The 23,071-nt window shown below is 42.3% G+C and overlaps 1 protein-coding gene across 3 annotated transcripts in view; it reads left to right on the plus strand.

Moving 5' to 3' along the window:
• greb1 (growth regulating estrogen receptor binding 1) overlaps nucleotides 1–23,071 on the plus strand; it is an 87,224-nt gene that overhangs the window by 55,936 nt on the left and 8,217 nt on the right. The window contains exons 1-22 of one of the 3 annotated variants that reach the window (XM_046033181.1): nucleotides 137–254; nucleotides 6,335–6,495; nucleotides 6,603–6,707; nucleotides 7,054–7,230; nucleotides 7,961–8,143; nucleotides 10,007–10,120; nucleotides 10,413–10,550; nucleotides 15,829–15,990; nucleotides 16,144–16,266; nucleotides 16,977–17,162; nucleotides 17,412–17,548; nucleotides 17,853–18,129; nucleotides 18,246–18,374; nucleotides 18,485–18,697; nucleotides 18,980–19,177; nucleotides 19,328–19,511; nucleotides 19,696–19,879; nucleotides 20,027–20,163; nucleotides 20,280–20,631; nucleotides 20,746–20,861; nucleotides 20,997–21,202; nucleotides 21,342–21,921. In XM_046033181.1, coding sequence (XP_045889137.1) covers nucleotides 6,342–6,495; nucleotides 6,603–6,707; nucleotides 7,054–7,230; nucleotides 7,961–8,143; nucleotides 10,007–10,120; nucleotides 10,413–10,550; nucleotides 15,829–15,990; nucleotides 16,144–16,266; nucleotides 16,977–17,162; nucleotides 17,412–17,548; nucleotides 17,853–18,129; nucleotides 18,246–18,374; nucleotides 18,485–18,697; nucleotides 18,980–19,177; nucleotides 19,328–19,511; nucleotides 19,696–19,879; nucleotides 20,027–20,163; nucleotides 20,280–20,631; nucleotides 20,746–20,861; nucleotides 20,997–21,202; nucleotides 21,342–21,921 — 4,055 coding nt within the window. In that variant the 5' untranslated portion in view covers nucleotides 137–254; nucleotides 6,335–6,341. Of the gene's footprint in view, nucleotides 1–136; nucleotides 255–6,334; nucleotides 6,496–6,602; nucleotides 6,708–7,053; nucleotides 7,231–7,960; nucleotides 8,144–10,006; nucleotides 10,121–10,412; nucleotides 10,551–14,531; nucleotides 14,615–15,828; nucleotides 15,991–16,143; nucleotides 16,267–16,976; nucleotides 17,163–17,411; nucleotides 17,549–17,852; nucleotides 18,130–18,245; nucleotides 18,375–18,484; nucleotides 18,698–18,979; nucleotides 19,178–19,327; nucleotides 19,512–19,695; nucleotides 19,880–20,026; nucleotides 20,164–20,279; nucleotides 20,632–20,745; nucleotides 20,862–20,996; nucleotides 21,203–21,341; nucleotides 21,922–23,071 lie in introns of those variants that run through there. The other 2 variants (XM_046033180.1, XM_046033182.1) reach the window with 2 other exon arrangements.

Below are 23,071 nucleotides of genomic sequence, written 5' to 3' on the forward strand. Positions count from 1 at the left end.
CAGGGGGGGGGGGGGGGGGGGGGGGGGGGGGGGTACGTGGACGTGGAGAAAAAAAGAGTGAGATCGGACCATACCATTTTTGTGGAGGAAGAGGGAGGGACCATTCGTCGCAGAGGATCAGAGGTGATGACACGAACGACACCCAGTCCCGCCGTAGGTCTCGCGCTGGAGACATGGTGACAGCGTGTTGTTGGTTCAACTTGCAGGCTCTTCATGAAGACTAATTATTTGGCTTCTCCCTCTGGATTGTAGAAGTAAGTCCTTTCAGCGGTTGTTTTCGCATTTTTGGTTTTACCGTAGAAGCCTACTTTCTGCAGGTAGAGCACATCAAGATACCTTCCCTGTCTTCTTGGTGATGGGAAGCAGTTGTTGCTGATGTTGTTAGGAAACAGGAAGGGGTTTAACCTGTGGTGCTGTGATTTTGCTGGAAAAAATAGTGGTAGCTATAAATGCGCTTTTCACACTTTGTTCATGTTTATCTTCACACTCATTACACTTTAAAGGGCAGTTGTCTATTTCGTGAGCAGTTTGGGGATCTAGTGGTAAACCCGTTATATCCACAAAATGCCCCCCTGTATTCCTTTCTAATTTTCTCAAGCGCTTTTTAACTTGTCCTATGGGTACCATTGCTACAATGTGTGACTTTTCCAGTGACAATAGATGTTTCCTCCATGCCATGCTGTACACTGGTCTTTTTTTCTGTGCCTAGTCTAGTCTAGTAGTTATTTTGTAATATAAACATTTTAGATATGGACTGAATAATATTTCAATTGCAGCTCCTAAATTAATTTCGTATACAGAAAAAATAATATTTGGGCCAAGCAGTTATGGCTGCCACTAAAAACTTTTAACAGAAATGTTAACAGTTGTTACAGTGCCTGTTGCCTTTATGTAACAAGGTTTATGATTTTTGGGTAAACTTCTTGCTGCACTGTGTTATTAACAACTCTGAAGTACAAGATGTAGCCTACCAGAATAGGGGACTGTGTGTCTCTGTGCAACAGAGAAATATGATATTAAACGATATTTAAATGTAAATACATTTCTAAACTAGATAATACATTTAATATTGTTTTATTAACATGTTTTATTGGCCATGGTGTTTACACAGTTAGTGCAGTTTGTATATGTGTATCGATACAGTTTGTGCATGTAAATGTAAATGCTCCGTATTTGTATAGCGCCTTTCTAGTCTTTTCGACCACTCATAGCGCTTTTACACTACTTGTGCATTCACCATTCACACACATTCATACACTGGAACAGCCACCAAGGGCAATTCGGGGTTCAGTATCTTGCCCAAGGACACTTTGACATGCAGCCTGGGGGAGCCAGGGATTGAACCATCCGATTAACGGGCAACCCGCTCTACCTCCTTAGCCACAGTCGCCCCACTTGTGTGTACCTGGAAGTCTGTGTCAACTGCTCATAACATTTGATACCTAGTAGCATGTGTAAACTTTCCACATCTCCTGTGGCTAATATCTGTTTTAAAACATCTTAAATGACACAAATATGGCTTGATGTAACTCGTGACAATGTGGATCTTTCAGCTTATGAACCAGTTTAAGTTTGTGACACCTCCTGCAGCTGAAAGGCTTAAAACCACACTAAGGTACACTTCCAGCCAGATTCACATGCCTGTAGACAACACATGTTCCCCTGGAGTTATGCAAGATAGACAGAAGGGAAAAAAACTGCTCAAGGACGTTAAACATGATAGTGAACCAACAGGCAGAGCAGACACTGAATATTCAGTCAGCTTTGTAGGGCCTTCCAGCCATTTCTTAACACTAACTCTAGAAGATAGTAACTCTGCAGTATGTAGACACACTGACAGCATGTCTGTGCATTTGCCTGCATTGTCTCACTGTAGTTTGTGTGTTTTCCATGTGTTGTTATCGCATGCTGGATAAACTGACATGGCAAACTTAGGGCCTAGTATATATTACATATAAGAAGAAAAATCATTGTTTGTAAATTATTAGTTGGAGGTTGTAAACAGGAAAGAAGTTGGAAATTCTGTGTTTTGGCAGAGCTGGTTATCTGAGTGACTGGCCAGGTCTATATGTGTGGACGAGTGTGTGGATGTGTAGTTGAACGGCTGACTGAGGGGTTGCCTGAGCAGTTGGCCAGTTGGCTGGCTGGCCATTGATCCAGTATCTGTTGAGCATACTGTGAATGAGAGCATTTGATGTGGGTCACTGGTCAGTGATTAGCCCATCTGAGGGTCCACAGGGTGTGTGTGTGTGTGTGTGTATAACTGACATCCCTTTACATATGTTGCTGTGGGTCAGTGATCACTCAGCATCTGCAAAGCCTGAAGTTTTTCTCTTTTAATTCTAATGTTCAGGGCTGAAAGAGGTGCTGCACTGACAAGCTGACGCTACTCGACATTTCTCTGCCTCATCTCTCTCTCTCTCTCTCTCTCTCACACACACACACACACACACGCACACATCCACAAACACAAACATCGCTACTCATATTTGTATGCATGCATTCATTTAACTGTGCATGTCTGCATGTGTGTGTGTGTGTGTGTGCGTCTATGTGTGTGACTGTGTAATATGATCAGCTACTGAATGTGGGGTGCGGTGGAGGCTGAAGATTGCAATCCCCCTTGTCAGACTGAACAGGAAAAAAAGAATAGCAGGGATGCTGCATGTGTTTGTGAGTGTGTATGACTGGTATGTGGGCCTGGCCAACAGAGAAAGAGCCTGGGGTTCTTATCTGACCTCTCCCAGGATGACCTTTCACCCCTTAAGACAAGCCCTTTGTGTCCACTGAGCCTGAGCCCATGGGAGAGCGTGTGTGTAGGTGCAAATGCGTGTGTGTGCATCCGCATATGTTTGTGTGCGTGTGTATTAGAGGTATAGGCCACATCAAAGTCTTACTGAAACATTGTTATCTGGACTCACCTTTGACTTTGCGGTCATGAGATACCCCTCAAAGTAATACATCCTTGCCCTGAAAGCAGAGAGTGTTTATGTGGGTTTGCATATATTAGCAAGGAGCAGGACGTAATGTGTGTTTGTAGGGGCATTAATCAGTATATGAATAAGACTTTAATACAAAATATAACACGACACTTACAAATAATTTTACTTCATCATAGTAGGTTAAAATGAATGTGTTGTTTTAGTTCGTTTTTGTACATCAGCTATTGCATGGGACTCAGAAGTTAAAGGGATCCTAACTACAAGTTTGTGTGTGTGTGTGTGTGTGTGTGTGTGTGTGTGTGTGTGTGTGTGTGTGTGAGGTTGTGTGTTTGATAGTGGTGGTGGTGGTGGGAATGGGGTCCAAGGGGTCATAAAACACCACAATAGTGTCTCTCTCCACAGGGTCAAAGAAAGACAGAGACAGAGAAGAAGGGGGGGGGCAGATGAAAGGATCTCCCACTTCCAAGTGAGGGAGAGAGGAAGGAGGGGGAGATGGGAGGAGAAGAGATCAACAAAGCCTCTTTAAGAGTTTTACACTTTTTACTGCTTATTTCTGGCATCTCTGCTACATGTCTTCTATAATGTGCTGCAGGTCCTTTGGGTTGATCACAGACTCTTTACAAATAAATGTGGGATCTGTGTAGCACTGCAAGAGTTCGTGTGCAGCTAGAGATTAAAATGGACATTTTGACTGAACAGTACAAATCACAGCACTAGTAGGTTCCTTTGTGTGCTTCCTGACAGCCCTTAGATTTTACTGCACATTACATTATACTAGATTCACCTGCATGTACTATATCAATACCTGCAGGAATGTTTTGTCCTAATATTTTGCAGATAAGGTGTTTTCCCAGAGCATTAGTAACCACTCAAAAAAAACATATGAAATAGCTTCAGTACTTGGTTATTTGGTTACCAGTTGGTTACCAGTTTCGGATTTTGGTCAGGATTCAATAAAAGGTGGAATACACCTCTCTGCTTTCATCTCCTCTCTCCCTGTTTCCCTCCCTGTCTCTTCTCTCTGGTTGTAAAAGATCAGTCCACCCTTTGGTAGAAGGTGTGATTACTTCCTCTCACTGCCGGCTGTGTTATGACAGGGCTTTTTGTCTTCCATCCTGTCTCTCTACAAAGTGGTGCAAAGCCTTAAAAGTCTGCACTGCTTCTTTACATATGAAAGTGTGGAAGCAGAAGGTGGCTGGTGAGGTGAGGAGTGAGAGAAGAGAGTGTTTGTGTGCGTGTGTTCAGCTCCAACATGAATTTCAAGAGGAGAATGGGCTTGGTCTGTTTACATCATCATGTGGAACCTTTATTTGATAAGAGGGCAGACGTCTAGAGAAAGTCTCAACCAGTGTAGCGGGTACAATCTGCAGCTGATGCTGTGCTTTCAGTTTTTTTTGGCAGATAGAGATCAAGGCACATTCCCTAAGGGTCAGGAAAGTAAATACATTCCACAACTATTAATATCCAAAGTTCTGTGTGCGTCATGTTCAACTCAACTTTGCAAGATCACAAAGGGGAATACTTTTGCTTAGCAGAATGGATGTTTGAAATTTTGAGGCATGGAAGGAGGAGATTGGTGTGTTCACTTTAATGAAATTTTATTTATATAGCACCAAATCATAACAGAATTTATCTCAGGTCACGTTTCATGTAGAGCAGGTTTACACTTTAATCTTGTTCAGTTCTAATGTGCTCTGCTAATAGCCTATGGTTGGATGAGCAGCTCAGGGTGGTGTCAGTATAAGTGTGAAACAAATTAAATCATCTTGTTTTCACAATATTGGTCTTTTTTGTAGTTTTTGCCAGTGTACCTACTCCACAGGGCTTTACAACATAATTCAGTCTTAACCCATTCATCAAAAGCATTGGCAGATAAACATTAAAAGCAAGCACTCCATGTGGAACATAGCCTGGGTACAGCACAATTGAGAAGCCACTTAGAAAATGGAGATTCATTTTTGGTGAGGCAGATTATTATTGGTTAATGTTTAGATGTTTCCTGCTGAAGGGTGATGCAAAAAGGTTTTCCATTAACTTTCAAATTAAATAATTTTAGAGATATAATGCATCACTTTGGAGACAGAGAAAGTGCTGTTTTTATTCATGTATGTGGTTTTATATTTAAAAAGTCTAATCAAAGTGCTGCTGTAATATTGCCTTTGACTTAGCCTGGATGCTACTGGTTACAACACCTTAATCCGATGGGAGCTGTAGTCCTGCTAACCTGTAAGACACAACCTGTAGTGTATAGCAGCCAGCATATGGGCAGTCAAAGGTTTAGAGGAGGGGAATTTATTTTGTGTTTACAATCCAACCATGTTATTTCCCTCCTCACTGGCCCATTTCTTTTTCTTTGCAGTACAACACATGTTGTGGTCTTCTTCTACCCTGAAACCTTATTCATTCAGCATTGTATTGATGTTCAAGCAATGGTTCTAATTCTGAAAATGAGGATGGCAGCAGTTACAGGCATTACTCCACAGACATTATGAAAATCTCATCATCACTAGTGAGGTGTCCTGCATGAGTGCACATAAACAAATGATACAGCACTCCTTTAAAGTGCATTGTTCAAAAATGTTTAGATTTTCTATTGTTCTTCATCACACTTTAAGAACAATATGTCTATAAAATAAAAACATGAATACAGTAACTATATACAACAACAATATTCTGTGCACATTTTAGAAAAGGGCATGTTAAGCTTTCTTGGGATGTTTGTCATCTGTTCAGTAGCAGATGAGAGAGGTGAACTAGAGAGGAAACCAGAGAGAGAGAGAGATGCAGAGAGAGAGAAAGTAGAAAAACAGAGGGAGGGAGTAGCGTCTAGGTCAGGGTGCCCTGACTTTGTCAGTGCAGCTGATGCTGTTGAACAGATGCCATCCACTATGAACCACTGTTTATGTGTATGTGTGTGTGTGTGTGTGTGTGTGTGTGTGTGTGTGTGTGTGTGTGTGTGTGTGTGTGTGTGTGTGTGTGTGTGTGGCTTGGACAATATTAAGCAGTGCATTTATTCTGTTTTCAACTGGTGTAAACAGCAGATGTATTCTTTTATAGTCTTTTATCACATACGTAGTCCTGTTGGTTTTTCTCATGTTTTTTTTTCTACTCCATTTCTTTCTCCAGTTGGTCAGATATTACTGGGATATATTCTGTTTTTCTTGTTTCTTTTTGAAGCTGAAACGGACACGACTTTCCCACTAAATCTTACAGTATAATGGATCGGCTTGTAAATTTGTATTTTCAGCACCTGAAAGCAACACAGCACAACACCTTCAGTGTAGTAAAGATTAAACTGGAGACAAAACTCATTGGGGTTTTTGTGAATGGTTAATGGCAACAAAAATAAATAAATGTCAGCTTCCAAATATCTTTCGGTTGTGTTTTTGCAGGACACCAATGGGGAACTCCTATGCGGGCCAGCTGCGGACCACACGCTTTGAGGAGGTCCTCCATAACTCTATTGAGGCATCACTGAGGTCGAATACCGTAGTGCCTCGACCTGTCTTCTCACAACTATACCTCGAGACAGAGCAGCCTTTGGCACATGATGGTGGGTTGCATAGATGCTAAAGAGAAGGTGTGATAGTGAGTTAATTTCCTCCATAGTAAATCCTAACATCTCTATTGCATCTGTATCTGCTTGTTACTCTTGTTCAGGCCATACAGAGAATGATGACGAGGACGATGAAGATGGCTCGGAGTCTAACAGCCCAATACCCTATCAGATGAAGCCCCCCCCTGAGGGAAGCTGCACCACAGATGGTTTGTACACAGACATGAAGGAGAGATATGAGGAATTTGGTTGGTGGTGCATTCTGCTGGATGTGTAATCACATAAATTGCAAGGGTTAGTTCTGTGGTTTTGTGAGTGTGGTTGGTTTTGTGTTGTTGGGAAGAGAACATGTCATTTTCCTGTCCTAGAAACTTCAGTAACAACAGATATGAGTGAATGAGCACCAGAAAGGTATCCAGGTCCTGCTGTCTGCACACTGTAAATTACTAGTATTCATATTTATGCTAGAATAAGACAAAGTAATTGAAAAATGACGTAAAAAAAGCTATCACTTCTTTTTGTGAAAATAACAGTCCTGTTTTTTCCTTACCACAGGTTTCTGTCAGGCAGGCAGGGACCTGCGTCTGTCCTCGCTGGCATCAGATCCCTTGGATGTGCCCCCTGGTTTCATGTTGGTCGGGGTGAAGTCACCCTCCCTCGCTGAGACCCTGCTGGTATGCGCAGTGGACCGCCGCTTCCTGCCGGACGAACGGGGTCACAACGCACTGCTGGGTGAGGCAGGAGACTCACGGGGAAGACATGAAAATATAATCACTGTTTGTTGAAAAGTGAAAAACTATTCAAAATGTCACCCTGAAAAAAATCATAGACCTATATAGTTATGTCAGCTTACTTCTTCTTTTTAACTCAGACAGCTCTGACAAGTTTGGATTTTGAACTCAACTGTATGAGTTTTAGAAAGTTAAACTTGCATTAATTCATTGTGTTGACTATTTGAGACTTTTGTTGTGTTGATTGAACTTGTGAATTGAACATGTTATGTTATAAGTTGAAGAAAGAGGCAAGAGTGCAGGGATGGGAGCAAGAGAAGGAAGCTTTTCTTAAAGTTGAGTTTACTCACATTTTTAAGGCAGCAATTGAACCTAAGTTTTTAAGTTGAACCACCTTGATAATTTTTACAGTGTGGGTTTTTGAAGGAATAGTTCACCATTTTGGGAAATATTAGCTTTCTTTCCAAGATTGAGATGAAAAAATGTATCTAATGTCTGCATATTAAGTACAGAGGAGATGGTACGTGTTAAGCCTAGCTTAGCATTTATAATGGAGACAAAGAGAAAAGCAACCCCAGCTCTCTGCAAATATAATCACTCCTTATACTAATGTAGAACTATTCCTCAAAAGTTGATGCCAACGCATTTGTGACATTTTTACGTATGACTGTAGGAATACATAAAACACAGCCTGTTGTAATCATACATTTGCTGTATGCATGCTCCTCCAGGCTTCTCAGGGAACTGTATGGCCTGTGGCGAGAAAGGCTTTCGCTATTTCACAGAGTTTTCCAACCACATTAACCTGAAGCTCAGCACCCAGCCTAAGAAACAGAAGCACTTGAAGTACCATCTGTACCGAAACAATCAGGGCGTGCTGGTCAAAGGAGCTCCCATCTGCTGGAGGGGACACGGTAAGAGATGGATACATGTGTTGTATTTTGGCAGCTTATTAGTCACTGATGTAAAATGATGTACAAACACTAATTTTGGGGGATTTGGAGGACACTGTACAGGCATGTGATCAACAGCATTGTACCTGTGCAAGTTTCTTATCAAAAATGTGGTGGGCCTATTTTATGCTGTGGTGGACCAACACAGTAAAACATGTACTGGGCACACTAAATTGTTTGTGTATTTTGGCTAGAGATGCATCACCTGGGGAACATATAGAAACAGGGTGGGATAAGGAAAAATTGATTATCATATGTTATCAGGGGTTGTTTAAAATTATGGCCAATCACATGCACTTTAAAAGCAGTGCTGTGTGTCTTTAATTTAATGAAGGCAACCTCTTTGTATGTGGTGTGTGTGTGTGTGTGTTTGCATCACTTTTTGACGTTGCACTAGGTCGGACTGCAGATGAAAAACATTGCCACTTTCACATGACTATAGAAATGGCCTTCATACGTACATGCGTGCTGGGAAGAGTCAGGTCTTAATCACACTCTGCCTTTTTGTCCTTATTGCCATAATTGGAATATAACAATGTTGTTCTGAATAATTAATGTAGATGTAGTCATTGTAGAAGAATGTGTAATGAATGTGAAACAAAACACGAATAAAATGGTTTATATGAGAGGTATATGGGTTTACTCTCAACAGTTCACATGAACCGTTCATGCGCTGGGATAGAGACCTTGATCTTTAAAACTCTGACTTGTATTGACCGGAAAGCTGTGAGTGTACGGGTCTGACCAGATGGATAGGTACTAAAGCCTTAGGAACAGGTGAAAGGTGAGACTACATAGTGTACACAGAGGCCATAGGCTGGAGGACACCACCTGGTGAAAAGGTCTGTGGGAAAGGACGCTAACCCTGTAGATATTGTGTTCTCTCAGTGTTTCTAACCTTATCCTGTTGTTTCCGCTTGGTTCTTAATACTGTAATTCTGTGGAAAGAGTGAAGCTTAAGGGTTTTGTGTAAAATGAGTAAGAGCTTGGGGTTTAATATAATGTCTAGTCATGTTTTGTTACAATAAATGTAAATTATACTACCTGTCAGGTAATCTCTTTAGATCGTCTTTTTTAAAGCTGTTTTGAAGTTTTCTGGAATATGCAGTATGTTTGGTCAGATTCAGCCCCTATCCTCGAAAAGGGTGTTGCCATGCAGCAATGATGTGCAAACTCTGTCTACTAGATGCTAAACTGTAGTAACCATATAGCAATCCACATTTCATCAGTTATCATAGAAACTAATGAAACTAAACCAAAAGCCGAGCAGTGTCAGAGCTGAGTTAAATCCAGTGCAGGGTCACGGTAAGTGGCATAGGTGGGATAACCTATCTTGATTGATTGGATCTTTGCTTTGGTATGAGAGAGGTATGAAGTAGGACAAAAGGAGAGGAATACACTGTGTTTCCTGCAGATTGAAACAGTAACAGTAGCCATTTTCCACATGCAGTCATTTTTAAAATCCCTCCCATTCCAGTCATTCACTTTCCCTTGTTTCTCCTCCCCTCCTGGCTGCAGAGCCATCTGATTTACGGCTCACACCCCAGAGTTGTGTAGTATTTTTAATTCCAGCCTTTTTCAAGAAGCAGCTATACTGAGTTATTTAAATGGATTTGCTCAACAGATCTTTTTACATCAGATGATGGCTCTAAATCTGAATAGGTTCCAGGCTTTACTCAGTTTACTCAGTTAACAGGTTAGTAAACGTGCTTCTTGCAACAGCCTCTGTTGTTACTCCAGCTCTCTCACATATGATTGCCCTGTAAGTTACTGTCTCCCTGGATATCAAAATATTTAGTTTGTGTGTTTGTGTCTGTCTTTCAGATGGCAGGATGAGACAGATGGGGTCCAGCCTCTCAGAAGGCCATGTGACATCCGATGAACAGCCATCAAACATGGCACTGACTCAACCATCACACACACCTGGCAGCTACACAGGTAACACACACCAAAAGCTAAACTGGTAACACACAGAAATGTAGACACACTGGAAAAATACCACATTAATACCTGGGTTCTTGTTGAAAAATGTTCTGTTGTCTTGGTTATTTCTTCACATTCTGAGGCCCAAAGAAGTATTTTTTACTCTAGTTTAAACTTTAATAGCAGTGCAAACAGTTGTTGACAGCCACCTGTATCTTTCTTGAACCAGTGGTAACGGAGAGAGAAGGCAATAAGTAGTAAGTCAGAAATATTTTTCAATGAAATCATTTCTGTCATCTGTAAACAGCTGGATCACATGTGGACTCAGTTGGCCTGCCACAAATAACTGACACCCCTCATTCGTTGACAAATGGCAACCATGCTGTTCCCTCCACCGCTCAGCCACCTGTAAATCAGTCAGGGCCTGGGAGACCCTCAGCTTCAGGTACTGTCACTGGAGACTTCATCTCTATAATCCAGTTAATATCCAGGACGTGTATGTATAACATGGAATTTGAAAGACTGGCACATTTGGTTTCTTTATGTTATTCAAGTTATGCTTAATTGTAATTACAACGTGAGTGAGAAGTGAATGAGAAAAGATGAAGTTGTTTATGTGACAGTTGAACTCATCTTTGGAGGGATTGTTGTTGACCATTTTTTTGATTTATCAGAATGTTATCCACGTATGTTAATCACTGTATTTCACTGAGTGTTTCTGTGATGTTTTAGGTTAAATACCAGTGTTGGGCAAGTTACTCAGAAATCGAATATATTACTAGTTACTTATTACTCCTTTAAAAAGTAATAATATTACTTTACTAATTACTGGTGATAAAGGTAACTAGTTACGTTACTATATTACTACTATTACTATAAATGATTTTAAATGCACCTAGTAAAATAAATTAAATCAATATGTGGTGGTCCGCGTTGATAATTATCCAAATTATAGGCTAATTATGGGAAACACTGCTTTCACTACCAGCCCCCTTCACCCCCAAACAAAGCCTCTCTCACAACTTTTTAACTAACATCATATTCATAAAAGCAGCAAGGAGTGTGGTTGTTACAAAGCATATAGCCTAGGCCTAACGTTTCTTAACGCCACTGGCTGAAATAAAAAAATAAAGCCCCATATACCTGCAGAGAGAGTGAAAGGAGGAATCATTCACTGCATTTACACGCATCTGCAGTCATATTATTCCTGGCTTTGTGGAGTATCCTGCTTGCTGAAACATTGTTTAAATGAGAAACCCAAGCCCCTTTCATGTAAATTGGTGTTTAAAGTTAGCAGACTTTATGTAACGTATTGCTGCTCATCTAATGTATGGATTATCTGGTTTCTTGTGTGCATGTAAACATAGTCATTTTGTGTTTGTTGTCATTAAGCCCCTCTCCTGGGTTTCTTCACATCCCTGAAAGGGAGAGCTCCTACCACCAGCAGACCTGTGTGTGTTTGTGTGAGCATGTGTGTGCATAACACCCTTGCTATACAGGACACAGCCAGCTGCATTGTGTGTTGGGGGTTGTCCTTTGTCTTTCTGACTCTCTCCCTCCCTCTCCTTCTGTCTGGCACCTCTGTTAACCATGGTTGTAAAATTCCCTCTCTGTCTCGTCTTTTTTTTCCTGCTTTCTCGCTGAATGAAAAGCTTCCTTCCTGTTGAAGTAGGGTTTTTTTTCATGGCCCTTTTAGCAAGTGGACCTTTTATGTGTCTCGCTGTTACTGCTGAGGAAGTGACATGTTAATGAATGACTAGAATGCAACTGTTTTCCATTACTGTATCAACAGAGGTCCATCCTGAAACATTATTAGGGCCTGAGCACAAAAGTGCAAGGAAGCTATTGTTTTAGCTCTGATCAGATTTTTTTTTTCTCCCCAGAAACTCATAGTCTTAGATACTCGATTCCTCATGAAAATTTGCACAGACCTCAGGTCTGGTGGGGCATTTTCTGCAGTGATTGAGGTCAGTTGTGGCCAGGGGACTCAATAGCACCCCTAAACAAACACTATGTTTTGGACAAAGTTTTCTTTGATAGTCATGAGATTTGGTGGGATTATTGCTGTTATTACAAAGAACACATTTATGTTTCTTTTATGAGATTTTGCTTAACAGGAAGTCAGCCATGTTGCATTTCCTGCATCAATTTCAATTTTTAAACAGATATTTGAGGCCTTTAGGATGCTCAAAGAGCCACAAAACTAGTTTTTAGGTAGTGTTTAGATTTGATGTAATTTTTAAGATTGAGGGTTGCACGTTGCCTCTATAGCTTTTAAGCTGTCGGTTATTTTGTATTGGTTGATATGGTTTGGGGGCGTGGTTGTCAAAAACTGGCTCAATAGCGCTCCCTACAAAATTTCAACGAAGCAGCCCTGCTGTACATTTTACCTTGCTGTACAAAATGCAAGAGACTGATGTATCATCTCTAGACTTAAAAATAAGTCTCTAGGGGCCCTAAACCCAACAGGAAGTCGGCCATTTTGAATTATTTTCTAAATTTTATCCCGTTTACACTCTCTGTACTTTAACGAACTCCTCCTAGAGCTTTAACCGATCGACTTCAGATGTGGGCAGCACAATCCTAAGAGCCTTGCGATGTTAAATTACGATGTTAATAACGCGCCCCTAAACAAACACTATGTTTTGGTGCTGCATTTCCCACAGGGAGCATTTCAGAATCAGAGCGTTTTGCCCGTCTGATTTTGCTGACATGTTTAGATTTTGTTGATTTGGCAAATCACTGTTTGCATTTTGTGTTTATACTATGATTAAGTAGGCTACGTAGTTAAATGATGTCTTTTTGTGTCCATTTTAACCGTGTCTATTTATTGTTTCACGATCATGAGTCTCCGCGGGGTGTTTTATTTTGATGTAATTGACCGGATTCTCTCTGCCGTTCTGTGTCTGACTTCCTGCCTGGTGCGATCTGCTCTGTGCTGCTTGACGCGGCTAGCGGCAAAAATAGACCTGCTACCTATTCTCTGCGGAGCGGAGCGGAGAGCCGCTTCAGGGACGCGCTGCGGCCGCGTCTGGTGGACTCAAAAGCATCGACTATAATGGCCGCGATTAGCTCCGGTGTTGTGCATAACAGGTGTTGTGCCGAATTCTGCCTGCTGGCAGAGAATTGCATAGAAAAGAGAATAGCGGTGGATGCAAATCTCGGCAGGTAGCCTACAAAATTTGTTCTGCCGGATTATGCATCCACCTCTTTAGGTCCATTTCAGACACATTGCTGTGCTCATTGATCAAACGGCGTTATCACCACATTTATTTACTGAATCTCAAAGAGTGGTACTTCTTTTGAGTTTATTAAAATATTAAAGAATATTCAGAAATATATACTTCGAATCATTTATCACCATTGATGAACCCCACAAAGAAGAGTATAGCATTTAAAAGCAGTATTTGGAGGTGCATGCAATTCTCGGCAGGCAGGCAAAACTCACCAAAATGTGTGACCTATCAGATTCTGTGACCCAAATGGCAAGTTAAGCGCCAGAGGCTTTGTTGAAGATGTGAAGCGGTTGCAGTTTGGTTGTTTGTGTGTAGTCACAGAATCTGATAGGTCACAGAATTTGGTGTTACACCGGTGGCCGTGTCGCGCCGTACCCGGAGTCAGTGGATTTCAGGGGTCAGTGGATTTTAGCCGTAAACCCCGGACTCACATAGGCGGCGTGTGCCAAGAGGTTTCCCCGTTTACAGGCTCCGTACTTTAACAAACTCCTCCTAGAGCTTTAACCTAATCGACTTCAGATGTGGGGAGCTCAATCTTAAGAGTCTTGCCATGTTAAATTGCGAAGCTTTTTTGGATTACTCAAACGGCATGTCCATAGCGTGGTGTGAGTTTTACCATGAAAAAGGAAGTAGCATGTAAATGGACTAGACATGGTCAGATCTGTCCCAAAATTCACAAGTAAACCTCTTAGAGACTTACATGTCAATATCCTGTCATATTGAGAGTGCCATATAGTGGCATCCGGAAAGAACATGTTTCAAACTTCATTTCTTCATTTATATTTTTACACCACATAGCACCACAGGAACAAAATGTCCATAGTGAAGCATATGTGCTTCTCATAGCAGGTTGACCAAACCCATTTCAAAGTTCTTGTCAAATGCTGTTGCCTTGGTGAGTAATTATTCGCAACAAAACAGGAAGCTGTTACCCTAAACCAGCCACTTTAAATTTAATAAATAATTGACACCTCAACCAAACTTTGTGAGATAGTTTCAACATGTCACCTGTGTGATTTGTGCATTGTTAACTCCAGAACTGTGTCAGCTGGCGTGCAATGAAAAGGCCCAGCTGTCGCTGCACCCGAGGCACGCATGGGGGCGAGGGCCCTCTCAACACTGCTTGCAGCTTTAACTTGTGTTTATTTGCATATGTTTTGTTGATTTGTGGGTTATTCGAATTAGAAAAATCACCATTCTGCTATGAAGGCAATCATTCCAAATGGTGCTTTCAGACCAACCGCGAATTTTCGCCTTGCAACGCTTTCCCTGCGTGAGTACATTCGCTGCTTCACACACAACGCGAGAAGGCGATTTTAACACGATAACATGAATAAACACAACTCGCCATTACTACAACAATGTATGAACCCAAAGTAAACATTTTGCTGTGATTAAATAGCAATACACGGATTAAACTGATGGCGAAATAACTAACAATAACATGATGCAGATTTGTTAAACATATGAATTCGTGCTTTGTCAGGTCTGTCAGGAAGACAGCAGGACAACAACTTCTAAAATGTTTGTTTTCTGAATGGAGTTTGGATCGATCAGGGCTATTCCATGCTAAGTTGGTCACAGTAAAGTACAATGATAGCTGGAATAAAGTTACAGACACATGTTTTCTGAACTCACCAGGTAGTTCAACCTTCTCGCTTTCTTTTCTCCAAGTAATGTCCAGTTTTGTCCGTTTTTTATCTAAATATGATGTTGTAGTCCGACAGAGCTAACGACGCTAACAACAACACTGGAACCGGATGTGCACGGAAACTAGCTGCTGAGAAGCTCCAGTGAAGATAAATCAACGTTGAAACCCCAAAAAGTAAAGTAAAAAGTTAATTTAATAAAAGCAGTTTACTCCGAGCTCCTCCCGCGAGTAAACGCCGTAGTTGTCAGAGCAGAATCCGACCGACTACGGGTGTTTATTTGTCCAGTGGTTGCAGCGCTGCTCCCTGTGAGTTGAAAATATTCAACTCACACGAATTCCTTCACGTTGCCTTTGCTTCGCCGGCCCCGCCCCCTTCGCGCCGCCCGACAGGAAATCGTGGCTCTACGCGTCTTTGCATTGACTTTGTATGTAAACTCACCGCCCCGAACGCTCGCTTCGCTTTTGGTCTGAAAGCACCATAAAGCAAACTGAAATGTGGAAAAATGTGACAATAACAAAAGAAAAAAATTAACTCAACAAATGAAATTGCAGTGCCCCATATTAAAACAGGAGAAAATGTTTATGAACATCCCATAGCTGGGGGAAAAACTGAAAAATTGTTAAATAGGAGAAAAACATTTTTATTAATGTATCGAATAAAATATTTGAAATATATTTATATTCTTAAAAAAGAAAAAATGGGAGAAAAATTATATCAGGGGCAAGCTCAGTTACTGCATTGTAAAAATATTATTATTATTAGTAGTAGTATTTTAAAGTATAAACTACAAACTTGTAAGCTTTTACTCTATGTGATCCTATATTTTATCCTGCAGGGCCCCATGCAAATGCTGGACCCCCAAAAAAGAGGCACAAGGGCTGGTCGCCAGAGTCATCTGCTAACAATCTGCCAGAGAGCACTGTGAAGACACCGCCGTCTTCATCAGCCTTATCAACATTATCTGTGTCCTCTGGCAACACAAATGGAGCCAGATCAGGTAAAAAGAGGAGAAGAGACAGTCAGAGAAGATAAAGGGAGAAACATTAGAGAAAATGATGTGGTTGGAGACATTTATTCAGTGCTGTATCTGTTGCTTGAAGTGTTTCTGTGTCTGTGTGCAAATGTAAATGTATTTCTATACTTTCTCCAGAGTCTGCAGCCCCGCTGAGTTCATCGCAGGGGTCCTTAACCCTGCTTTCTTCCCCAGGGCAGTCTGTAACAATCCCTGATCAGCTGCTACACACCTGCAGACTGCAACCTGTCATCTTTAAAGGTCAGATGACCAATTATATCAGTGATTTATTATGATAGAACACACTTTCTTTGTTTTTCTTCAGCGGCCACACAAACACACACACACTGCCACATCTACAGTAAATGCTGTCATAGACTACAGTTTAGAGTATTTGTACTTAGTCAGAGTTGACTAATCATTCAAAGTCATTATTGACTAGTTTGCTGATCATTTTCCACCCAGCTGTCAGTACTGGACTTTCTCAAGCAGGTGAAAATGTGAGGTTTTCAGTAACCGCTCAACAGATGGCCATTTTAGCTCGCCTCTCCTCACAGGTTAGAGGTCAGCCAACACCCGAGGCTGTTTCTCAGCGTTTTTGCCTTCCCCTCATCCCTCCCCCTCCAACCTTTTCACCCCTTTGTATCACCTGTCAACTCATCCACCTTCCCTATGCATATTATATGCCCTCAACTACTTCCTAATTCTCTTTTTCTTTCTGTTTTGTTCTAATTCATCATCTTGCCATTACCTCACCAGTCTTTCTTGTCATTTGTGTCATAGTGACCGACCCAACACAATTCACCTGTGAACAACAAAATAAACTCTTACATAGGTCATGATCAAATATGTTCTTCTCATAACATAAAAACAGCAGATGACAGTATTTCTGTTTGGAGAGCTACTTTTTGAGCCTGATCGCCACCTCACTGTGTTCATGTATTTGATCTGTCTTCCTGTCATTGACACAGGTCATGGCCCACTCCCTCAGCTGACTGGCAATGTCAGTGAAGTGCTTGTCAGTTCTCTGCTCCAGAGTTGTTACATGAGCTCTCAGACACTCCCCAGAGTCTACCAGCACTATGGACCATCACCCATTCAGCCATTGTCAACTGAGATGCAGATTCTACTTACAGTCTACTACCTTGTTCAGCTAGGTCAGTGTGAAACCTTCTTCCAGAATAAAGACTGTAATCATACACAGTTCAGTAGGGCCTCAGAGAGGAGGCAAGTGGTTGATCTTTTATGATATCATTGCTGTGCCTCATAATGGCCACTAGGAGGAAGACAGCGTAACACTTAATTAATCTATTAATAAAACATATTCTATAAAACGACAGTACTGTAAAGAATTTGTCTTCATCACACTTACTATTTTCTTTGTCTCCAACCTATATTCCTCCAAGGCCCTGACCAGGTACCACTGATAGAGGACTTGGAGCAGATATTCATGAGGTCATGGAGGGAGTCCCACCTCAGCGAGATCAGACAGTATCAGCAGCCCCAAACACCTGCCACGCAAGGGAGGCACTATGGCATAGAGGTGAGATGGTGTGTCAGAGAAGTGTCCTATTGTGAAATGTTACGTTTGAGGAAAAATGACTAAATACAGACAATTAAGCATTCAAATATGCTAGAATATTTACAAGTAAAATTTATCGTCTAGGCATTTGGGAGACCTTAAAGATGTGGAGTATTTATGTAAGGCTCCCGCTGTTTTAACACCACAGAAAACATTATTCTGTCACGTCAGGCTTAACATGCTGTCCACTCCATGCAGCATGTTATAGAAACAAATACTGATGACAAGACAGAATGAGAATAAATAAATTCTTCTCTGTCTCCAGACGCCATCCACCTTGCCGGGGCTCCCCCAGCATTTCTCCTTACCTCCCCAGAGCCAACAACCGCTGATCCCCAGCCAGCTCCCCTGGCTCGCCCAGCTGGCTGCGTCGTCCTGTGGAGAGGGCGTGGTGGTGTTAGGGGAGCAGATCGGATCTTTAGCTCAAGGCATGCAGCAAACGTTCAGCAGGTTAATGGAAGGACGGCTTGAAAACACAAACTATGTGGTCATTATTGTCACTGCGCCGGGACAGGAAACACAGTCCTGTGTGGTAGTCACAGGTGGGAGCTGTGTTTTTGTATGCATGTGTATGTATGACTGATGTAAAGCTGTCCTTAAAATTAAACAAAAAGACTAAAGCAGATTTCAATTCAGTGTATTTTTGTGTGTGTTACAGGTAAACACCAGTGTCGTGCCTTGGCAGAGAGTATGTATTCTCCAAATGAGGGTCTGAAAGAAATCAACCACCAGCTCTCCACTGGTGTTGCCCAGGAACTCATCCACTACTGCAATTCCCTCGGACAAGGTGTGTCCACCTTTTTTTACGTGCTACATTGCATTTGTGGGTACAGTACAGGGATATTAATGTGTGTTTTCATAATTGACCAACATGAGGTGTGCCTCTCTGTTTCTCAGATGGCGATTTGGATTCCCTGCTGGATAGTGCCACTGTGGACAGCAATGAGCAATCTCCCTTATCCAGTAGTCAGGAATCAGCTGAAGAGAGGAGTCTCAAAACCACACACAGTCCCAAAGACACACACAGTCCGAAGAATTCACACAGACAGTGTTCAAAAGACTCACCCAGCCCTAAAGGGGGAGCTTCAAGTCCCAAAGACACCTGTTCAGGTAAGACACAGACAAGTTGAGGTGGACACTGCACATTTCTGTGTCTCACCACAGTGTGAAAATGCTATTTGAAAGAGTGCTTAGATGAGATGATTTACTGTTCTCCCACAGCTTTCCCACAGTATTAATCCATACTATTTCATAGTCTTAAGCTTCACATATTAGCTATTATCATAAGTTTCAGTTTATAACACTCCATTTGTTTTATCTTACTTATTTTGTATTTGTCTTCGATTTGCCTTTTGACTACTTGCTGATGCAACTCTTCCATTTCATTTATAGAGTACTCTGTAGAGTGGCGTGAGGTACGTCCCATCCAGCTGGCAGTGGCCAGAAAGCTGCTGTCCCATGTTTGTGCCATAGCAGACTCCAGCACACAGAACCTGGACCTGGGTTCCTTTGACAGGGTCAGCTTCCTTATCCTGGTCCCACCCTCCGAGGTCACATTTCAGCAGACCGTTCTCCACCTCTGGAGCTCTGGTTAGTTACATGGCTCTGTCTTTGTCAGCAGTTGCCTTTATTCATTCTTGTCTTTGAAAGGAGAGAAAACAATCATCATTTTATTTTGTAACATGATGTGTTTTTATGTTGACCTGTACCACCCTCTTTCTCTTTGTCTGTGTATCTCAGGTGTCCTTCAGGAGCTTGGGGGTTTAGAACAGGAGTGTGTGTCTCAACGGGATTCTGAGCATTATGTGGTCAAGATGGATCAGAGCGCTCAGGCACGAATTGACAGCCTCATCCAGGAAGCACACAGCAACTCCTACACACTCTACATCCTTGTCCATGACCATGCTCACTGGGACATCAACAGGTGTGTGTGTGTGTGTGTGTGTGTGACATCAGAAGTGATGCAGAATGATTACCGTGTTCAATTGTTATTGTTCCATCAATGCAACAGCCAGGCACAACGAGAGCATCAACAAATCAATCAAAAAGCAATCAAGTGTGTTTTCTCTTTCTCTGAGTCTCTGTCTTTGTGTCTCCCGCTCGTTCAGTGCATCCTGCAGTAGCTCAGACAGCGGTTTGGGTCTGGTGGACCAGCTGTTAAACTCCCGTCAGGTCAGAGATGCTCCGAACATCCTAATTCTCCACGTCACCTCCTTCCCCTTTGCTCTGCAGACACAGTATACTCGTATCAGCCCCTACAACGAGATCCACTGGCCCTCTGCATTCAGTAATGTAAGACGAAAGTCTGTGTCTGTTAAATACAGAGTGTGTACCAAATGCACAAGTGGCACATATCTAGAAGTTAACAGACATGATTGATTGGGAGTTTACACTTGTGAGTGTGTGGGCATCCATAACATTCTTTGCTTGTGTGTGTAGGATGTTGACCTGTATCACGAGAGGACTCGTTATTTTGGTGTGTCAGAGCTTTTAGAGTCGACCCGTTCAGGAAGCAGCCTGCCTCTGATGCGTTATGATTCCTCCTTTGAAAGCATGGCATCTGCCCTGGAGGAAAGGTAGCACAATCGAACACATGCTTAATCACAAACACTTCATAAAAAAGTTTGAATTACTTGCAGGCCTACACATAAAATAGAGCAAAAGGCCCTCACAATCTCTCTGTCTCTCCCAGGTTCCCTAAGCTGCACAGCGCCGTGATCCGGACTACAGTTTTGATCCAGCACTACTGCGTAGCTCTGATGGCTGCATCTGGCAGAATCTGCAGCTCCCACAATCTCCACAAACACACCTCTGTGGAGACACTGGAGATTGTACAATCACTGCTCACTGCTGCCCAGCAATGTCCCGCCCACCATGGTCACATGGTCCTGCTGAGGATCCCCTCTTTGGCTCTGGCAGCATGGGCCCACCGACGGCTATCCAGAGTGAGGAGGCAGCTGGGTCTGGAGGAGAGTTTTGAAATCATACTGGGGAATCCAAACCAAGCTCTGAATATTGGACAGAGCTTCACTGACCAGATCAAGGTGGGCTAGTAGTTCATAATATTATGAAATACAGGGTGGGAATCCTTACCATTAATATGGTTAGAGCTCACAAGTAAAGAAATAAGTATGTGTTTGTGTGTGTATGTCCTGCAGACATGGCTGAAGATCCAGGATGCTGACTGGGTTCCTCAGACCTACCTGGAGCTGGAGGCTCTTCCCTGCATCCTTATCCTGTCAGGAGCTGAGCCACTGGGAGAATCATTGCCCAGGTACACACACTGTCAAGAATGATCAAGTCTCCACTACTTGGTAAAAATTGTAAACCATAGTGTCTTGCAGGAAAGCCACAGAAGTTATAGTAAATGTAATCTGGAGTTTAAACAGTGAACTAATTCTGCCCACAGGTCAGTGAAGTACTGTGATCTTAGAGTGATAAGCTGCTCCTACCTTCAGCGAACCACACTTGAGCAAGAGCTAGGGCTGGCGGCTTATCTAGTGAGGGCTGAGTCACGACCCCCACACAACCCTGGACCAGGAAGTGACGTGCTGGAGAGTGACGCAGAGAAACTCAGCAGTACTGACAATGAGGAGGAGGAGGGACAGGAGAACGGTGAGATGAGATGCACATAAAGTGTTGAGATTTTAATATTTGTGAAATGTTCATTCGCTGTTTGAAGGGATAGCTCATCTGATTTGGTGGCTAATTTATTGTTTTCTTCTTACTTTTTTTTTCCTCCTTCCATTTCCAGGGGACTCCCCTCTGTCATCCAGCCAGCAGCTCCAGTCATGCCCAGACAGTGGCACTTTAGATCCCTTCCCTGCCCAAAGCACCACCTCTCCAAATGTTCAGAAAGGGACCATGGACACCATACAATCTCCCTCACAATCACAGACTCAACTTCCACCACCGTCTCAATCTTTTCCTCATCCTCAATCTGCACTACAGCACCAAACCCAACCAGTCTCTCAGCTGCAGCCACAATCCCAAATTCAGAGTCAAAATCAGCCATTGTCTCAAACAAGTTCCCAGCCTTACACTCAAATGCCTCCTCAGCACCAGTCCCTCTCCCAGATGCAAATACCCCAGCCTCAACCGCCCCCTGCCCAGTCTCATCGCCAACACTCCAAATCCACCTCCTCTGGCTCCTTGTCCCCTCAAGCCTCCTCTCCCCATCTGAGCTGCTCCTGGGCAAGGGGAGTGAGTCGCCCGCCTTCTGTGCTCCTCCCCCGTGCCCTCTATGATGTTATCACAGCCGGTGACAGCAGCGGGCTTCCACGATGTACTTCATTCCTGCCACACATGTCTGTCGCATGGGCAAGCAGCTTCAGGTAAAACTGAACCTATAGTATGATATTATAGATATAACACTATCTAGAACTTTCGTGAACTGTTATTATGATGCAAAGGTATTTTTACACATACAGCAAAATATACTGTATATCGATAGATTTGATACATTTTTTATTATTGTGGTCCTTTTCTCACAGAACGTCCAGTGTATACAGCTGAAACCTAAAACAATGTGGTGGTCTGATGGTCTCCCTACTGTACCTTTCATTGCAAGGGTATGGTAATTTGCATTAATGTAGACAGACCACCAAAGGTTTAATTTAACTGTTTAAGTCGTGGATTGGCTCAGTGGGCATTAATGTTTTGAACTGAAAGGTCATGAGGGTTCAATGAGTATAGTATCACGGGAATCAAACTCTGGACAGAAGACTTAGGGGCTGAATTAGTTAATCCTGTCTTTTCTGTGAGGCACTCCATTATTCTATAAAAATCAGAACACACAGTATGTAGTATTGTTCTGTCATGTACAGTCCCCTCCAAAAGTATTGGAACGGTAAGGCAAATTCCTTTGTTTTAGTTGTTCTCTGAAGACATTTGGGTTTAAGATCAAAAGATGAGTATGAGAGTTCAGAATTTCAGCTCTCATTTCCTTGTGTTCACATCTAGATGTGTTAAACAACTCAGGACATACCACCCTTTGTTTGAACCCACCCATTTTTCAAGTGAGCAAAACTATTGGAACATGTGACTGACAGATGTTTCTTGTTGCCCAGTTGTTGCCTTTTAGGTTGATTTTCCAAACATTAAATAGCTCTGCATGACTAGTCTAAGTTTTCCTCCTTGGTTCAAACCTATAAAGACTGCATTTCCTGTTAAAGAGGATAAACCAACATGAAGACCAGAGAGCTGTCTATGGGAGAAAAGCAAGTCATTGTCAAGCTGAGAAAAGAAGGAAAATCGACCAGAGCCATTGGACAAACATTGGGCAAAGCAAGCACAACAATTTGGAATGTCCTGAAAAAGAAAGAAACTACTGGTGTACTGAGCAACAGACGTCCAACAGGTCGGCCAAAGAAAACAACAGTAGTTGATGACAGAAATATTGCGAGAGCTGTGAAGAAAACCCCCAAAACATCAGTAAGTGATTTCACCGGTGACCTCCACAGTGCAGGGGTGAAGGTGTCACAA

This window comes from Micropterus dolomieu, linkage group LG20 (assembly GCF_021292245.1).
Source record: "Micropterus dolomieu isolate WLL.071019.BEF.003 ecotype Adirondacks linkage group LG20, ASM2129224v1, whole genome shotgun sequence".
NCBI classification, from domain to species: Eukaryota; Metazoa; Chordata; class Actinopteri; order Centrarchiformes; family Centrarchidae; genus Micropterus; species Micropterus dolomieu.